The sequence below is a fragment of the Mandrillus leucophaeus genome, unplaced genomic scaffold, assembly GCF_000951045.1.
Source record: "Mandrillus leucophaeus isolate KB7577 unplaced genomic scaffold, Mleu.le_1.0 Scaffold627, whole genome shotgun sequence".
Taxonomy (NCBI): Eukaryota; Metazoa; Chordata; class Mammalia; order Primates; family Cercopithecidae; genus Mandrillus; species Mandrillus leucophaeus.
Window position 1 is genome coordinate 873,812 of NW_012106775.1, and position 17,936 is coordinate 891,747.

At 38.5% G+C, this 17,936-nt stretch overlaps 1 protein-coding gene across 3 annotated transcripts in view; it reads left to right on the forward strand.

Annotated features, from left to right (window-relative positions):
• Positions 1 to 17,936, forward strand: part of SRPK2 (SRSF protein kinase 2) — a 213,454-nt gene that overhangs the window by 142,459 nt on the left and 53,059 nt on the right. For all 3 annotated transcript variants that reach the window (XM_012000364.1, XM_012000366.1, XM_012000365.1), the window contains 4 exons: positions 7,795 to 7,903; positions 8,949 to 9,036; positions 9,580 to 9,667; positions 16,718 to 16,824. In XM_012000364.1, coding sequence (XP_011855754.1) covers positions 7,795 to 7,903; positions 8,949 to 9,036; positions 9,580 to 9,667; positions 16,718 to 16,824 — 392 coding nt within the window. The remainder of the gene's footprint in view (positions 1 to 7,794; positions 7,904 to 8,948; positions 9,037 to 9,579; positions 9,668 to 16,717; positions 16,825 to 17,936) is intronic.

Genomic DNA, 17,936 nt, shown 5'->3' on the forward strand with positions numbered 1-17,936 from the left:
AGTACATACATAATAGCAAGTCATGCTGTCTATTCTCAGTGCTTTTAAAAAAAGCAAGTCATCAAAAGGTTTCATTGATATCTCTGCATATCATGTTTTTATTTTCACTTTACCAGCTCTTGTGTGTGTGTGTGTATGTGTGTGTTTCCTGGTTTAATCACTTTTCTGACAATTACCAGGTACATTTTGGAAGTGGTTATTATTAGCGGAATTGCAGGATGTATAACCAAGAAGGTATTAACATGTATAAGGAATATCTGCAGTGATAAGAAAATGACAGTCCATTAGAAAAGTGATCAAAATCATTGAACAGATTCTTACTTCACTCAAGAAAATACATGACTAGGCCAGGCGTGATGGCTTGTGCCTGTAATCCCAGCACTTTGGGAGGCCGGGGCAGGTGGATTACCTGAGGTCAAGAGTTAGAGAATAGCCTGGCCAACATGGTGAAACCCTGTCTCTACTAAAAATACAGAAGGTAGCCAGATGTGGTGTGTATACACACACACACACACACGTACATATATGTATGTATGTAAAACCATAGGCCACTGTGCATATATATATATATGCGCGCGCACGCGCGCACACACACACACATATATATGCAAAACCACATATATCTCTGTGGCTTGTCTGTGACTAAAGATAAATTTTCTTTTTTTTTCAGCAGTGATGCCTTTTTATTTATTTTGCATGATTGTACTAGTTAGAGCTTCCAGAACAGTAGAATAGAAATGGGGAGAGCAGACATCCTTATCTTGTTTCTGGTATTAGGGGGAAAACATTTGGTCTTTAATAGTTAAATCTGATGTTATCTGTAGGTTTTTCATTGATGTTCCTCTATTCCTACTTGATTGAGAATTGTGATCAAGAATGAATGTTTCATATTGTCAGATGATTTTCTGTGTCTGATATGCTGATCATATGGATTTTCTTTTTTAGAATGTTAATTATGATGAATTACATCAGTTGAATTTTGAATACTGACCCAAGTTTGTGTTCCTGGAATAAATCCCATTTGATCATGATGTTTTATCCTTTTGATATATTATTTGATTTGATTTGTTGAACCTTTTTCTGCAATGTTTATATCTACATTATGAGGAAAATTGGTCTGTAGTTTTCTTATAATGTCTTTGCCTGGCTTTGGAATAAAAAATGCTGGCTTCGTAGGATCCAGACTGGAAGTATTTCCTCTTTTTTTTTTTTTTTTAACTTTTTAGGAGGAATTTGTAGTATTTCTTTCATAATATCAAGAAAGAAGATACCAATGCAGTTTTTATGGGAAGATTTTGAACAATAAATTCATTTTTTAAAATAGATACATGGTTATTCAGATTTTTTTTTCTTGTTTGGACCTTGTGTCTTTTCAGTTATTTGCCCATTTTATCTGAGTTTTCACATGTACAGGTATTACATGATAATATTCCCTTGTATCTTTTTAATACCTCAAAAATACATAGTGACGTTACCTCACTCATTGCTCATGATGGTAATTTGTGTTTTCTCTCCCTACCCAGTCTGCCTGGCCAGAAATTTGTTAATTGCTTTCATTTTCTTAAAGAACCAGCTTTTGGTTTCACTGATTTTCTCGACTGTTCTTATGCTTTTTTATTTTACTTATTATAGTTCATATCATTATTATATTTTCATTCTTCCATTTACTTTGGATTAAGTTTGCTATTAAGTTTTAGTTTTCTAAGGTAGAAACTAAGATTACTTTTTTGAGATCTTTTCTGATATAGGCATTTAGTGCTATAAATTTCCCTCTGAGTTTTGCTTTAACAGCATTTCATAGATTCTGATAATGTTTTCATTTTCACTTAATGTAAGAAATACCTCCTAATTTCCTTTTGATTTCTTCTTTAGCCTATGGGTTATTTTGAATTGTGTTACTTAGTTTCCAAATTTCTGAGTATTTTCTCTTCTTGGTTTGTAATTTAATTCTGTTATGGTCTGAGGACATACTTTGTGTGATTTGAATCCTCTTATTTCTTTTTTTTTTTTTTTTGGAAATGGAATTTCACTCTGTGGCCCAGGCTGCAGTGCAGTGGTGTGATCTCAACTCTGCAACCTCTGCCTCCTGGGTTTAAGAAGTTCTGCCTCAGCATCCCAAATAGCTGGGACTACAGGCATGCACCACCACGCCCAGCCCATTTTTGTATTTTTAGTAAGAGACGGATTTTGTCACATTAGCCAGGCTAATATTGAACTCCTGACCTCAGGTGATCCACTAGCTTCGGCCTCTCATAGTGTTGTGATTACAGGCGTGAGCCACCACGCCCGGCCGAATCCTCTTATTTCTATTGAGACTTGTTTTATGGTATAGTACATTATGTATCTTGGTAAATGTTTTGTGTGTCCTTGAAAAGAGTATTTGTTGTTGAGTGTAGTGATCTGTAAGTGGTAATTAGGTCAAGCTGGTTGATAATGTGTTCAAATCTTCCATATCCTTACTGATTTTATGTCTGCTTGCTTTTATTTTATCAATTTTGGGGGAAGGAAGTATTAAAATCTTCAGTGACACAGAATGTGTCTTTATGTTACGTTACTGTGAACAAATTTCTTTTTTCCACCCCTCCCTTTTTTTTTTTTTTGAGACAGAGTCTCGCTCTGTCACCCAGGCTGGAGTGCAGTGGCCCGCTGTCGGCTCACTGCAAGCTCCGCCTCCCAGGTTCACGCCATTCTCCTGCTTCAGGCTCCCGAGTAGCTAGGACTACAGGTGCCCACTACCTCGCCCGGCTAGTTTTTTTTGTATTTTTTAGTAGAGACGGGGTTTCACGGTGTTAGCCAGGATGGTCTCAATCTCCTGACATCGTGATCCACCCATCTCGGCCTCCCAAAATGCTGGGATTACAGGCTTAAGCCACTGCGCCTGGCTCCCCCTTTTTTCAATCATTGTGTGTGTTGGGGGTGATTCTCAGCTTTCCCTAGCACTTTGAAAGTTTTCAGTGGTTATATAGAGACACCGCCCAATCAGAAGACTGAGAAACCACTCTCAGCAGAGCTCGGGTGACACTTAATATTATCTTTATTAAGAAAATAAAGAGACTTTGTTGAAAATACTTCCAGAACATTGCCTGTCATGGAATTCTGAACTTCTGGTTAACTCTATAAATAGAATCTATTTTTTGCTAGACAAGGAAAAGGGAATCTTTATCTTTGGCTAGCAAGTCACCCAAATAGCGAAAAAGGAGAGTTTTAACATTTTCTTCTTTGGATTCTTTTTACTATCTTAGGTAGAATTTTAGTTACAGAAATCTTGGCTGTGCTGGAGGCATGGAAGTAGAAGAAACCAGAGCAATGAATTTAATGGTTACTTAACAGTTCATTCTTGATCTCTTCGTGTTTGTAATCTGATAAGATTTTTTTTTTTCTTTTAGAAACAGGGTCTCACTGTATTGCCCAGTCTGGTATCGAACTCTCGGACTCAAACAATCCTCATGCCTTAGCCTTCCAAAGTGCTAGGATTACAGGTGTGAGCCACTGCACCCGGCTAAGATTTGTTTTTTGAGAAGCCAAAACAACAAAAAAAAGAAAAACAACTGTTTGATAAATGCATGGTTTTTATATTAAATAGTACAAATAGTGAAGTGCACAGGTGTATCCACCAAACCCTTAAGTCATGGTGATCTTCAAGTACCTGAGACTTTCTGGCACCCTGCCTAATGCTGTTAGCAGGGTCCATAGCACTGTTATTGTCCCATACTCCTTTTCTGTCCTCTGGTGAAGCAGCGAACTGAATAAAGTTTGAGTCTTTGTCTAGTAACTGTACTTGTTTTCTTGTGTGCTGGGCAACGTGGTACACCTTGGGGTGCCCATTGCTAATAGCCATTATAGTGCACATAGTTAACTAAGCCCAAGGAATTGGGGTCATTTCTGGTGGAGTTACTGGAGTGTTCATTTTCTCTGATTCCCTGGGTGTTAGTTAGGTTAGTGTGGTCTGGTGCATGGAGATAGGGACCACTCTTCTGGCAGTATGGATGTTAGAGGAGATGCCCTGTGAGCAAGGTGCCATTATGTGAGAAGGGAATGAAAAATGAATGGTCAGAAGATACTAATTTTGTAGGAAACCAGGAGTTACAATATGAGAATATACATAGACTTGAAATTGTGTATATCACATTTTGAAAATTAGAAGTAAGTGTTTTATAGTTGTTTTTTTTAAAAAAATGTTATTACTAGCCAGGCATGGTGGTATATACTTCTTGGAGGCTGAGTTGAGAAGGTTGCTTGAACCCAGGAGTTCGAGGATGCAGTGAGCCCTGTTCGTGCTGCTCTACTGCCCAGCCTGGGTGACAGAGCTAGCCCCCATCTCTTGTGTAGTTTGCCTTTTTATAGAGATAATAGTTTTAGCTAGACTGAGGGCTTCAGGGATACCGTACTCCACTAGTAATTTTGTTGTTGTTAGCTTTCAAAGCCCTTGAGAAAAGAAGCTGCTGTGCTTATGCTGTGATTACATTGGAAATAGTGCTCCTCTGTTTTTGCTCACATGTACACACTTTGGCTAATTGAGAATTTGAATCTGAAACATGTACTAGTGTGATATAGATTTCTTTTTATGCATAAATTATTTTTAAATTTAGAGACTTAAATATTAGCAATAATGTATGTTTAAGTAGTATATAGATTTTAATTAAGACATCCCATGTTTTCTGTGTACTAAGACCAGGAAGCAGTCCTCTAGTTATTAAAATTGGAGTGTATTTCTTACTAGTTGACAAAACCTGGGTTTTGGAGTCAGACCTAGTTTCTAGCCCTGAACCTAGTACTTCATAATCTGTGATACTTGGTGTTCTCTGTAGCAGTGTAAAAATAATACCATCTACTTTGTAGAGTGGTTTCAAGAATTATGATAGATCAGTCTTTCCTAAATACTTGTGTTATAAAATGCAACTAGGTCTCTGAAGAAATAATTCCATGAACACATATGTCAGGAATACGCAGCATTTTCTGTTCTCTTAAAGGTTCTCACTCTGTATTAAAACATTAGGCCTATGGTCAAGAAATCTGGTTTTCTTTGTTCAACACTGCGTTTCTCTAACAGAACTTCTCCCTTCTTCCTTCCCACTGTCCTGATCCCCTATCGAACACCTGCAGTATATTATAGTTTATTTTTGTTTCATGGAACATGGTTTTGAAAATAAAGTGCCTAGCACAGTGTTCCTAATTCATACCGGATAAACAGTTTCATTTCCTGCTTTGAATGTTAATTTTAATGGTTTCAAAACTGTATTGTAGGCTGGGCGCGGTGGCTTATGCCTGTAATCCCAGCACTTTGGGAGGCCAAGGTGGGTGGATCACCTGAGGTCAGGAGTTACAGATTAGCCTGGTCAGCATGGCAAAACCCTAACTCTGCTGAAAACACAAAAATTAGCCGGGTGTGGTGGTGCAAGCCTGTAATTCCAGCTACACGGGAGACTGAGGCAGGAGAATGGCTTGAACCCAGGAGACAGAGGTTGCAGTGCGCCAAGATGGCCAATGAACTCTAGCCTGGGTGATGGAGCAAAACTCAGTTGTCAAAAAATATAAATAAATAAATAACTGTATTATAAACTCAGAGCTCATCTTTTTAATTAATTTTAGTTTAATCTTCTAAGTAGTAAGACATTTAATAATACATTTTATTCCTAATTCACTATCATTTAGTTCATATATTTAGCCAAAATGTTGTCATACACCTTGAGATTCAAATCCAGGAAAAGCAAGTGCAAAGGCAATAGAAGGGTGAGAATCTCAGGAACTCAGTAGCTGGTCACATTCCTGCTTCACATAGGAATAATCCAACACAATTTAAATATTCATAAATATATTCTTGACGTGTTATTGAGAGCCCCCTGGGAATATATTGAAGGATCTGGTTAGATACTTCCTACACCTGCTTTAGACCTCTTAAGACGAGGCACAAGCCATCCACATCTTTACTGAGTAATTTGTAAGAATTCTGCAGATTAAAAGAGAAATAGATGTCTTTACAATTAAAAAGCAAATGTTAAAAGAATTTAAAATCTGTTTCCAATGTAAAAAAGTAGTAAAATACTGTTTTAGAAAAATTGAAGGAATTGAAAAAGCATAGCTAAAAAGAATAAAATATAGATAAAGAGAGTAAGAGTAATTTTATACCCAGGAATGTCCATTGCTAAAATCTTATCCTCTGTATTTCACAAAAAGTATACCATATTATCTGCGCTAGTTTGTAGCTTGCTTATTTTGCTTAAAAATGGAAAGCAAAGAACTTCTCGTGCCAGATATCAGTGAGACACCCTACTTCCCCTCAAGAATCTACCTTAATAGGGTGTCCTCTATCCCTCTATAACTGATTTCTTCCTTTCTTCCTTTCCTTTCTTTCTTTTTTTTTTTTTTTGTTGAGGTGAAGTCTCACTCTGTCGCCCAGGCTGGAGTGCAATGGTGCAATCTTGGCTCACTGCAACCTCTGCTTTCTGGGTTCAAGCAATTCTTCTTCATCGGCCTTCTGAGTAGCTGGGATTACAGGCGTTTGCCACCACATCTGACGAATTTTTTGTATTTTTAATAGAGACGGGGTTTCACCATCTTGGCCAGGCTGGTCTCTCGAACTCCAGACCTCAGGTGATCTGCCCACCTTGGCCTCCCAAAGTGCTGGGATTACAGGCATGAGCCACTGTGCCCCGCCTCATTTCTTCATTTGTAAGGAATGTTTCCAGGCAGGAGTTAGAAGTTGGCAGAATAGTGATGAGAGGAACAAACCCTATTAGAACGTAAATTAAGACATGCATTGTACAGTTTCTAGTTAGTTACGAATAAACTATTGATGCATGCAGAATTATACAGAGCAAAGATTGTTTATTTTTGTCAGTTTTCTTGTACATATCCAAAAAGATTTGAATTTAACTTGTTTAGGAGAAAAAAGTCTTTAAATACCAAGAGCTGGTGTGTGCATAACGTACACACCTAGGTTGAAATACAGAACCTTGGCCAAGCGTGGTGGCTCATGCCTATGATCCCAGCATTTTGGGAGGGGAGACTTACGGATTGCTTGAGCCTAGGAGTTCAAGACCAACCTGGGTAATGTCATGAAACCCTGTCTCTACAAAAAGTACAAAAATTATCTGGGCATGGTGGTGTGTGCCTGTAGTTCCAGCTACTTGGGAGGCTGAGGTGGGAGGACCTCTTGAGCCTGGGAATCAGAGGTTGCAGTGAGCTGAGATCTTGCCATTGCACTCCAGTCTAGACAGCAGAGTGAGACCCTGTCTTAAAAATAAGTAAGTAAAATAAGTAAATAGGGAACCTTAAGTTATTGTTACGGTGTGCTGGATGGTTCATTGCCTCCTTAAATTAAAACAAGAAGTCTAATAGGAATCGATAGAACACTTTTTGCTCAGGCTGGATTGCAGTTGCACACTTTTCACTCAGGCTCATTGCAGCCTCCACCTCCCAGGTTCAAGTGATTCTCTCCCCTCAGCCTCCTCAGTAGCTGGGACTACAGGTGCTCGCCACCACGCCCCGCTGATTTTTGTATTTTTACTAGAGACCGGATTTCACCATGTTGGCCAGGCTAGTCTCGAACTCCTGACCTGAAGTCATCCACCTGCCTCAGCCTCCCAAAGTGCTGAGATTACAGGTGTGAGCCACCACGCCCAGCCAACACTTTTTCTTGTTGAAAGATATTCCTGAAAAAAAATGTATTAGTAAACGTGTTTTAGTCTGCGTGTGTTATGTAGAGCTTTCTTTAATGATATCAAGAATTGACAAAAGAGATGAAGTGTTTTTACTACTTTTCCAGTATTTTGAATTTTTTTCTTTCTTTTTAAGGTGGCTATCATCCAGTGAAAATTGGAGACCTCTTCAATGGCCGGTATCATGTTATTAGAAAGCTTGGATGGGGGCACTTCTCTACTGTCTGGCTGTGCTGGGATATGCAGTAAGTGTTCTTTGTCATTTGTGCATTTGTTTCCTGGAGTAGTTCAACATATGTGTTCTAAGAAGGTATGGCTGAGGGTCACCACTGCTTTGTTGAGGTATGTGAAGTGCTTAGCACAGGCCTGCCTCAGCTGGCTAGATTCCTTTCTGCCCCACTGCCTTAGTTTGAAGTTCATTTGAAATCTTAAAATATTACTTGCTTCCAGCTTTATTTCAAAGTTAATTCACTGAAATTGTTTTACATTGGGATTATATTATTTTTCTAGTAATTCATCCATATCAGACAAACATAATGTATAGTATAGGCTTTTCAGTGTATAGGCTTTTCAAATCAGTCATTTCTAACTTTTCAAAGCGATGACACATAGTAAGAAGCTTCATTGGTACTCCGCATATATATATACACACACATGTATTTTGTGCGTATGTGTGTGTGTTCTGAAACAAAAGTGTTAGAGGAGAGTGGTTTTCACTATTAGGTTGGTGAGTAATATTTGTGATAATTCTGGTATTTTTCTAGTCTTGTTTTAATTAGGGAAAAAACAAAACAACAAAGCATAAAAGAGACTGTCTTGACCCATACAACTATTTAATGTGGCCCCACCATTTGAAAAGTACTATTTTAAAGGAAAGCTTATGTTTTTGTTTATTGGATAGATCTCATATAAGTTGAATATCCCTTATCTGAAATGCTTTGAGACCAGAAGTGTTTTGGATTTTGGAATATTTGTGTATATACACAATGACCTTAGAGATGTGACCCAGATCTAAACACAAAATTCATTGTATTTCATATACACCATATATACATAGCCTGAAGGCAGTTTTATACAACATTTTAAATAATCTTATGCAACATACAAAGCTTTTACTGAGTTTTGATTGCAGTCAGAGTTGGAATTTTACACTGTGGCGTCATGTCGACACACTCATAATGTTTTAGGTTTTGGGGCATTTTGGATTTTACATTTTCCAATTACGGATGCTCAACCTGAATACTAATGACTTCTTTCACTGATAATATAAATACTTTTTTTTTTTTAAAGGGGGAAAAGATTTGTTGCAATGAAAGTTGTAAAAAGTGCCCAGCATTATACGGAGACAGCCTTGGATGAAATAAAATTGCTCAAATGTGTAAGTACTTTAAAAATGTGAATGATATAAGAAAATTTAATTACTTAAAATTTTACAGAAAGGTTTTTCTGGGTAATACTAAATTAAAGTCAAGTTTGGCTGGGCATGGTGGCTCATGCCTATAATCTCAGCACTTTGGGAGGCCAAGGTGAGCAGATCACTTGAGGTCAAGAGTTCAAGACGAGCCTGGCAAACATGGTGAAACCCCGTCTCTACTAAAAATACAAAAAAATAGCCAGGCATGGTGGTGGGCGTCTGTAATCTCAGCTACTTGGGTGGCTGAGGCATGGGTATCACTTGAACTTGGGAGGCAGAGGTTGCAGTGAGCTGAGATCGTACCACTGTACTCCAGACTGAGCTATAGAGCAAGACTCTGTCTCAAAATAAAAAATAAAAATGAAAATAAATCAAGTTTATTCTTTATAACTTTTTGATGATTTTTTATTTTAAAACACACTTGTATTTAAACAGTATTGCTGTTATAATGGGAAAACGTGCTTTGTCTTAAACTCGGTGTTCTCGCATTCCTTTTTCTTGGCATAGGTTCGAGAAAGTGATCCCAGTGACCCAAACAAAGACATGGTGGTCCAGCTCATTGACGACTTCAAGATTTCAGGCATGAATGGGATACGTATCCTTTACTTCCTGATTTATTTATATTTTTACCTTTTAACAAATGAAAATATTTCAAGCTCCTATAATCTCTGTTTTCTGCTGTATCACCTTCAACATAAACTCTCTAGGAACGCTGTCAAGTATTATAAAGTGGTCCACCTAGGATGGTTTGCATGGCTTTTCAGGGTATTTGGTATAGTAGCATCTTAGAAACTTACTTTTAACACAACAACTTGACTTAATTTTGGTGTGGAATTAATGATCTTTTCCTGTTAATTGTGGTAAAGTTTTTTTGTAGTGGTAAGTAAAAGTATACATCAGCAACACTTCTTTGTGTTTTAAACTTTCGAAAACCAGTGCGCAAGGACAATTTGTGTGTGCCCCAGTGGCTGCAAAGCACCATGTGAGAATGGAGCATTGGTTAAGATAAAAGGAAAAGTGCTCTGTAAATGTCCACATCCCAGGGTAGCACTTGACTGCTCTTAGTTCTGAATAGTACTAGTAGTTGCCACATTCTGTTTCCAGAATTATACAACTGAGCCTTTCAAGTAATTGTCCCCAGAGGCTCATCTTTCTGTCAGGTGAATATGGAAATATTTTGGTTTTCTTGATTTTATTCCCACTTATCTATATTGCAAAAGTTTAGGAAAGGTAAAATGATGCATTTTCTTTTTTTTGAGACGGAGTCTCACTCTGTTGCCCAGGCTGGAGTGCAGTGGCCGGATCTCAGCTCACTGCAAGCTCCGCCTCCCGGGTTCCCGCCATTCTCCTGCCTCAGCCTCCCGAGTAGCTGGGACTACAGGTGCCGCCACCTCGCCCGGCTAGTTTTTTGTATTTTTTAGTAGAGACGGGGTTTCACCACGTTAGCCAGGATGGTCTCGATCTCCTGACCTCGTGATCCGCCCGTCTCGGCCTCCCAAAGTGCTGGGATTACAGGCTTGAGCCACCGCGCCCGGCAAATGATGCATTTTCTATACTCCTTGATATATCTGAGATAAGCCAGTGCTTGATAGAAAATACCTTTATTGTTTTTCTTTACAAACTTATTGGGAGAAATTTCAAACCTATATGAAAGAGAGAGTATACTGCAGTAAATCGTTGTAAATTTGTCCCTCAAGTTTAATAATTGTCCTGGTCTGGCCATAATTGATCCATCTATCTTTTTTTGCTCAATTATTGTAGAGCAAATCCTAGAAGTCATGTCCTTTTACTTCTACGAATGTCTTTGTGAATCTTTGAAAAAATATGAACCTTTAAACATAACCATAAAACTCACCAAAGACATTAACAATTTCTTGATATCGCATCAGGTATCCTTGGTATTGGAGACTTCTTCATTCAGATTTCCTTGGTATTGCAAAAATGAATTTTTAAAGACATATTTGAATCATTTTTAACAATATTGTTTACTCCTAAGTCTGTATTCACTTACTTTAGTTGTTCAGTTTAAGATTAATTTGTTCAATTTACATTTTTATCTTTCTTGTTAGAATATGATACACAGAGTATTTGAATTATCCTGACAGAAGTTAGTGACTCTTAATAGAGGAAAGTGTTTCTTGGTCAGCTATAAGTTTAGTTGTTTCTCATGTGTTTTAAAAAGGATGGCCTTATTCCTAATGTGTCCCTTCCCTTCTGGTGGGTTCTTGGTCTCACTGACTTCAAGAATGAAGCCGCGGACCTCGCAGTGAGTGTTACAACTCTTAAAGGTGGCGCATCCAGAGTTGTTTGTTCCTCCTGGTGGGTTTGTGGTCTTGCTGACTTCAGGAATGAAGCTGCAGACCCTCGCCGTGAGTGTTACAGCTGTTAAAGTTGGTGCAGACCCAAAGAGTGGGCAGCAACAAGATTTTATTATGAAGAGCAAAAGAACAAAGCTTCCACAACGTGGAAGGGGACTTGAGCGGGTTGTCGCTGCTGGTTTGGGTGGCCAGCTTTTATTCCCTCATTTGTCCCCACCGATGTTCTGCTGGTTGGTCCATTTTACAGAGCGGCAATTGGTCCATTGTACAGAGTGCTGATTGGTGTGTTTACAATCCTTTAGCTAGACACGGAGTGCTGATTGGTGTGTTTTTACAGATTGCTGATTGGTGTGTTTACAATCCTTTAGACACAGAGCACTGATTCGTGCATTTTTACAGAGTGCTGATTGGTACATTTACAATCTTTTAGCTAGACACAGAGCACTGATTGGTGCGTTTTTACAGAGTGCTGACTGGTGCATTTACAATCCTTTAGCTAGACACAGAGCACTGATTGGTGCATTTACAGTCCAATAGCTAGACAGAAAAGTTCTCCAAGTCTCCACTCGACCCAGGAAGTCCAGCTGGCTTCACCTGTCACTAATACTAGTTATCTTTGGAAGTGTGTCTAGGAAGAAGACAAGCGAAGGTGTCTCTTGACTTTTCTTTCTTTTTTGAGAATATCAGTTTTGACCATGCTACTAAGTTATGTGGGTGCTTGTTGGTTTTGATGGGGACTCAGGAGGAAGTGAATTAGGATTGTAGAAAGGGTTGGCATGTTATCCTTCCTCTACCTGAGGAGTTGGCAAAGGGTAGCTCCAGGGGGAAGTGACAGAGAGCAAAGTATCCCAAAACCTGTAGCTCAGAGAAGAAAGCAAAAATGAAGAGAAGAGATAATGCCTTCAGTTTCCTGAATACTTTTTCTGCATATGGGTGTTGGATCCTCTGAGATAGCCCTTTGTGTGCCTGGGGTAGGCAGTACTTTCATTTTCCAAGGTTCAAGAAAATTGGACCACTTACTCAGAGGCACGTGACTGATGGGTGCTAGGTTGTGTCAATAGCTGTGGTCTTCTGGTTTCTCTCAGATTTTTTGCTCTTTATATCATGTTTGGAACAGATCCACCATTTTGATATTTTACTTTCACAAATGTCAGAAGCCTAAGGATAAGGCTTTTCCCCAGATTTAAACTCCAGAATGACATCCAGTTTATGCATCTACTAAGTCATGATCAACTAGGGAAGCATTTCCTTCACTCCATATATTTGAGAAGGTTTTTATACGAGGGAATGTCACCATGTTCATAGAAAAACTAGATTAAAAGATAAAAATAAAGAACATAAACTTTATTTCTCACATAAGTTTCATCAAGTTCAAGACACTTTTGTATATGATGATACCAGCCATTTAGTTGCTCCTCGAAGAACCAGGGGTCTTAGGAATTTAACCATGTCAGTGCAATCTTTTTTACATTATTAAGTGAGGAAAAAATGGGTGCCCTTTTTAAGATTAGGAAACAAAAATTAGGAGTAGCCAAATAAGGATTATAAGGTGGATTTCTAATGAGTTTCCACTGAAACTCTAACAAAATTGCTCTCATTTGATGAGAGGAATGAACAGGAACATTTACATGGTGGAGAAGGACTCCCAGTAGAAGTTTTCTCAGGTATTTTCCTGCTAAAGCATTCGCTGACATTCTCAAAAAACTCTCTTAATAAGCAGGTGTTATCGTTCTTTGGTTCTCCATAAAGTCAACAAGCAACATGCCTCAGCATACCAAAAAACCATTGCAGTGTCCTTTCCTCTTCACTAGTCCACTTGTGCTTTGACTGGACCACTGCCACCTCCTGGTAGTCATTGCTTTGATTGTGCTTTGTCTTCAGGATCATACTGTAGAACCATGTTTTATGTCCTGTTGCAGTCCTTTGAAGAAATGCTTCAGGATCTTGATCCTACCTGTTTAAAATTTCCATTGAAAGCTCTGCTCTTGTCTTGATCTGGGAACAGTGGTTTTGGCATCCATTGAGTGGAAAGTTTGCTCAACTTCAATTTTCAATTAGAATTGTGTAAGTTGAACCAGTCATGATGTCTGTGGTGCTGGCTGTTGTTTGCTCTGTCATCTGTCCTTTTCAGTTAGGGTGCAGACTTTTTTTTTCGGGAGATGAAATTTTGCTCTTGTTGCCCAGGCTGGAGTGCAATGGTGCAATCTTGGCTCACCACAACCTCCACCTCCCAGGTTCAAGAGATTCTCCTGCCTCAGCCTCCCGAGTAGCTGGGATTACAGGCATGTGCCACTACACCTGGCTAATTTTATATTTATATTTTTATTTTTTTTAGAGACGGGATTTCTCCATGTTGGTCAGGCTGGTCTCGAATTCCCGACCTCAGGTGATCTGCCCGCCTCAGCCTCCCAAAGTGCTGGGATTACGGGTGTGAGTCACCACGCCCAGCCGCAAACTTTTTCCACACAAATTGATGCAAATGGTCTGCCACTGCAGGCTTCATCTTCAACATTATCTCATCCCTTCTTAAAACGGGTTATTGACTTGAAAACTGCCGATTTCTTTGGGATATTGTCCCCTTAAACTTACCATAAAGCATCAGTGATTTCACCCACGCTTCATCATAACTTTGATGTTTGTTATTGCTTCGATTTTAGAATTCATGTTGCTCTGGTAGAGGCTTTTTTCAAACTGGTATGTTATCTTGTGAGTGCCTCAAACTAGATCCTGTTCAGATATGTTAACAAACTAGTATGAGTTTATTTTGGTGCAAAAAATTTTTTGAAATCTATGCATAGTGTTTTCAAAATACACATTTTCCATAAACTTTTTGAAAATCCCTCATATTTCTTTTAGAAATTCATCTTTAGTATACTAGGACGTACCAGTGGCTGCTAATGTTACCTCATTCTTTTTCTCCAGTTAATTTCTGCTAACTCCTGAGTATGTTTTTCCCTTTAGATAGATAAATCGGTAAGTAGATAGCGGCAGAGCAGTCACTTCTTTTGTGTCCAACCTGCAGGGTCGTTCGTGGGACAGCTAACAGAACATTTCTTTGGAGAAACTACTTAATTCGTGGGTAAATAGAGGTTTTTGAAATATACATTCTAGTGGGTATTTTTACTCTGAAGCAAAATGCTAAGTAATCATCATAGTCCAGATGTGCCAGTGCTTTGAGAAGACTTAGATTATGTTTTGGATATCCTGGGCCTCGCCCTATGCCTGCTGCTAAATTTAGTCCTTAACTAATCTGCCATTTTTGTAATGATCCTGGGAAATAGTAAGAAACTTCTGGCTTTAGATTATCTGCACATAAATCTGTAGCGCTTACATTCTTCAACAGGTTAGAAAGATTTTTCTCTTTTTCACTAAAAATATTTAAAATAATACTGTTTTAATGTAGCATATTCAGTTATTATAGTTGATCAAATCAACTACTTTTTTGATTCTAAAGTCAACTGTAAGACTCCAGGGATGAACAAAATGTTCTCAAAAGGTTTCAGAGCCATTTGAAATCTTCCTGTATAAATGATATGAATATATAATGAAATTGGAGATGTCATAGTTGTGAAGGCTGAAATACCTGTTTTTTAAAAAAATTAAGCTGGGGCCAAGTGTGGTGGCTCATGCCTGTAATCCCAGCACTTTGGGAGGCCAAGGTGGGCAGATCACTTGAGGTCAGGAGTTTGAGACCAGCCTGGCCAACATGTTGAAACCCTGTTTCTACTAAAACTAGAAAAACCAGCCGGGCATGGTGGCACACACCTGTAATCCCAGCTATTCGGGAGGCCGAGCTAGGAGAATCACTTGAACCCGGGAGGTAGAAGTTGCAGTGAGCTGAGATAGCGCCACTGCACTCCAGCCTGGGTGACAGAACGCGACTGTGTCTCAAAAAAAAAATTAAGCTGGGCATGGTGGTTTTCACCTGTAGTACTGACTACTTGGGAAGCTAAGGCAAGAGAATACCTTTAGCCCAGGAGTTCTAGTCCAGCCAGTGCAGCATAATGAGACCTTGTCGTTTTAACAAAAGAAAATCCAGATTCCTGAGATGTTGTTATTATAGATTAAGTCTTAATACCATGTCTTAAATGGTGATCATACGTTCTTAACACCTGCCTATAGTATTAAAATTGATCTAGTTGTATAATATAAGGTATTATTAAAGGAAAAGATTAAATAGGTCTTAACTGTGTTTACTAAATTTTTATTTTATAATTTAAGTAGCTTATCAAGTAGAAATTTAGGCAGGCAGTTAGGACACCTAAGATACTGAAGCTCTGTATTTGTTTCATGTCAGTTCCTAGGAGGTTTCAGTTTTGCCTGTTTCATTAGGCCGATTTCCAGGAAGTGTGCTGAGATGGGTGAGAGTGCAGCTCAGTGTAGGCTTCAGTAGTGTGGCTCAGCCACCTGGCACTTTCTAAGTGCATTCTACACCTAGAAAGTGCCATGTCCTCATGCCTACAGTGGGGTTAATTACATTATTGCCTAAGGTTGTTTGGGGTACATGTGAAATAATACATGACACAGAGTAAGTACACTTAGCCCTTTGTATCTGCGGGTTCCCCATTCATAGATTTAATAAACCTTGGATGAAAAACATTTGGGAAACACCAGTAAAAAGTAATAGAAATTAAGAAATAGAGTATAACAACTATTTACAGAGCATATACATTGTATTAGGTATTATAAGTAATCTAGACATGATTTAAAGTATATGGGCTGGGCGCGGTGGCTCACGCCTGTAATCCCAGCACTTTGGGAACCCAAGTCGGGCGGATCATGAAGTCAGGAGATTGAGACCATCCTGGCTAACATAGTGAAACCCCATCTCTACTAAAATTACAAAAAATTAGCTGAGCGTCGTGGCGGGGACCTGTAGTTTCAGATACTTGGGAGACTCAGGCAGGAGAATGGCGTGAACCCAGGAGGCAGAGCTTGCAGTGAGCTGAGATCGTGCCACTGCGCTCCTGGGCGACAGAGCGAGAGTCTGTCTCAAAAAAAATAAAAATAAAGTATATGGAAGGATGTGAATAGGTTATATGTATACTACACCAGTTTACTGAAGAGACGAGCATGTGTGGATTTTGGTATCCGAGAGCAGTCCTGGAACCAGTTCCCTGAGATACTGGGAAACCACTGTGCTTAGTAATGTCAGTGCTTGTTATTTAAGTGAGACACAACATTTGCTCACTTTTGGTATTATTGATAGTGTTGATGTTGTATTTTATAGAGTAGTAAGTGCTTTGCAAGTGACGCAATGATGCTGCTTTCGGTAACTGCCTCACTCCAGGCAGTGCATCCACAAACAATCCTTAACTGTGTCCCAGATGTCTGTATGGTCTTTGAAGTGCTTGGCCACCATCTCCTCAAGTGGATCATCAAATCCAACTATCAAGGCCTCCCAGTACGTTGTGTGAAGAGTATCATTCGACAGGTGAGGCTTTTGACGCAGCCCCTAGGCCCTAGTACCTTATTGGCTAGGCTTTCAACATGATTGCTGTTTACGAATATGTATATATATTACATATGTATCAGTGCATAATATATATGTAATATATGTATTACATATATATCAGTGCATAACATTTCGAACTGTTATTAAGTCAGTATTTAATGACATTTTTTTGTGAAAGGAGCAATATGTAATTGTCAGGCATACGTTTTTGCATGTCATTTTTTTTTTTAAGGTATGTGACATGGTACAATCAAGTTGTTTTTGTTCAATATCTTTACTAAAAAAATCCCACTTAGTTCATTAGGAAGTAATTTAGAAGAAATAACTTACTGGGTTTATTTACTAAGTATCCTTGGATGGAGAGTGAGTAATAGAGAATTGAAGAGTTGTGTACAAACTTTCAGTTATAAAGTGGTTAAATTCTGGGGATCTAATAGCATGATGACTATAGTTAACATTACTGTATTGTATACTTGGAATTTGTTAACAGAGTAGATCTTGAATGTTCTCATCATGTACACACACACAGAGTCTATATTATTGTCATACTGGATTAGGTTAATTAGCTGTTTGTGGTAATTTCACAGTGTACACATATTTCAAGACATGTACACTACTAATATATTCAGTTTTTATTGTCAGTTGTACCTCAGTAAAGCTGTGGAAAAAATGGAAATGTTTAACTCATGTAGAAATAACTGTATTAGATGTGTATTTTGTTCAGTTGCCCTGCCAGAAGAAAACCCTCAAGTAGGGTCAGGCTTAGAGATGATGCTCTAGTAAACATCTGTAGAATGAAAGTATGCATGGATGGAAGAATTCCTCCTAATTAGCAGTGTTTGCCCATTCCAGTTTTCTGCATGGAATCAGTATGTATTCTACTTATTGCCCATAAAAATTTTGAAGTTTAAATTTGTGTAGTAAAAGCATCTTTGACATTTCTGTTGAATTTGTATACAGATAACTTTGTTTAGGCTGCCTGTATGTTCATCTCTTCACTTTTTCCTTTTGTACGGCCTTTTTTTTTTTTTTTTTTTTTTTGGAGTCTCACTCTGTCACTATCATTTTAATGTCTGTACAGTCTATCATAT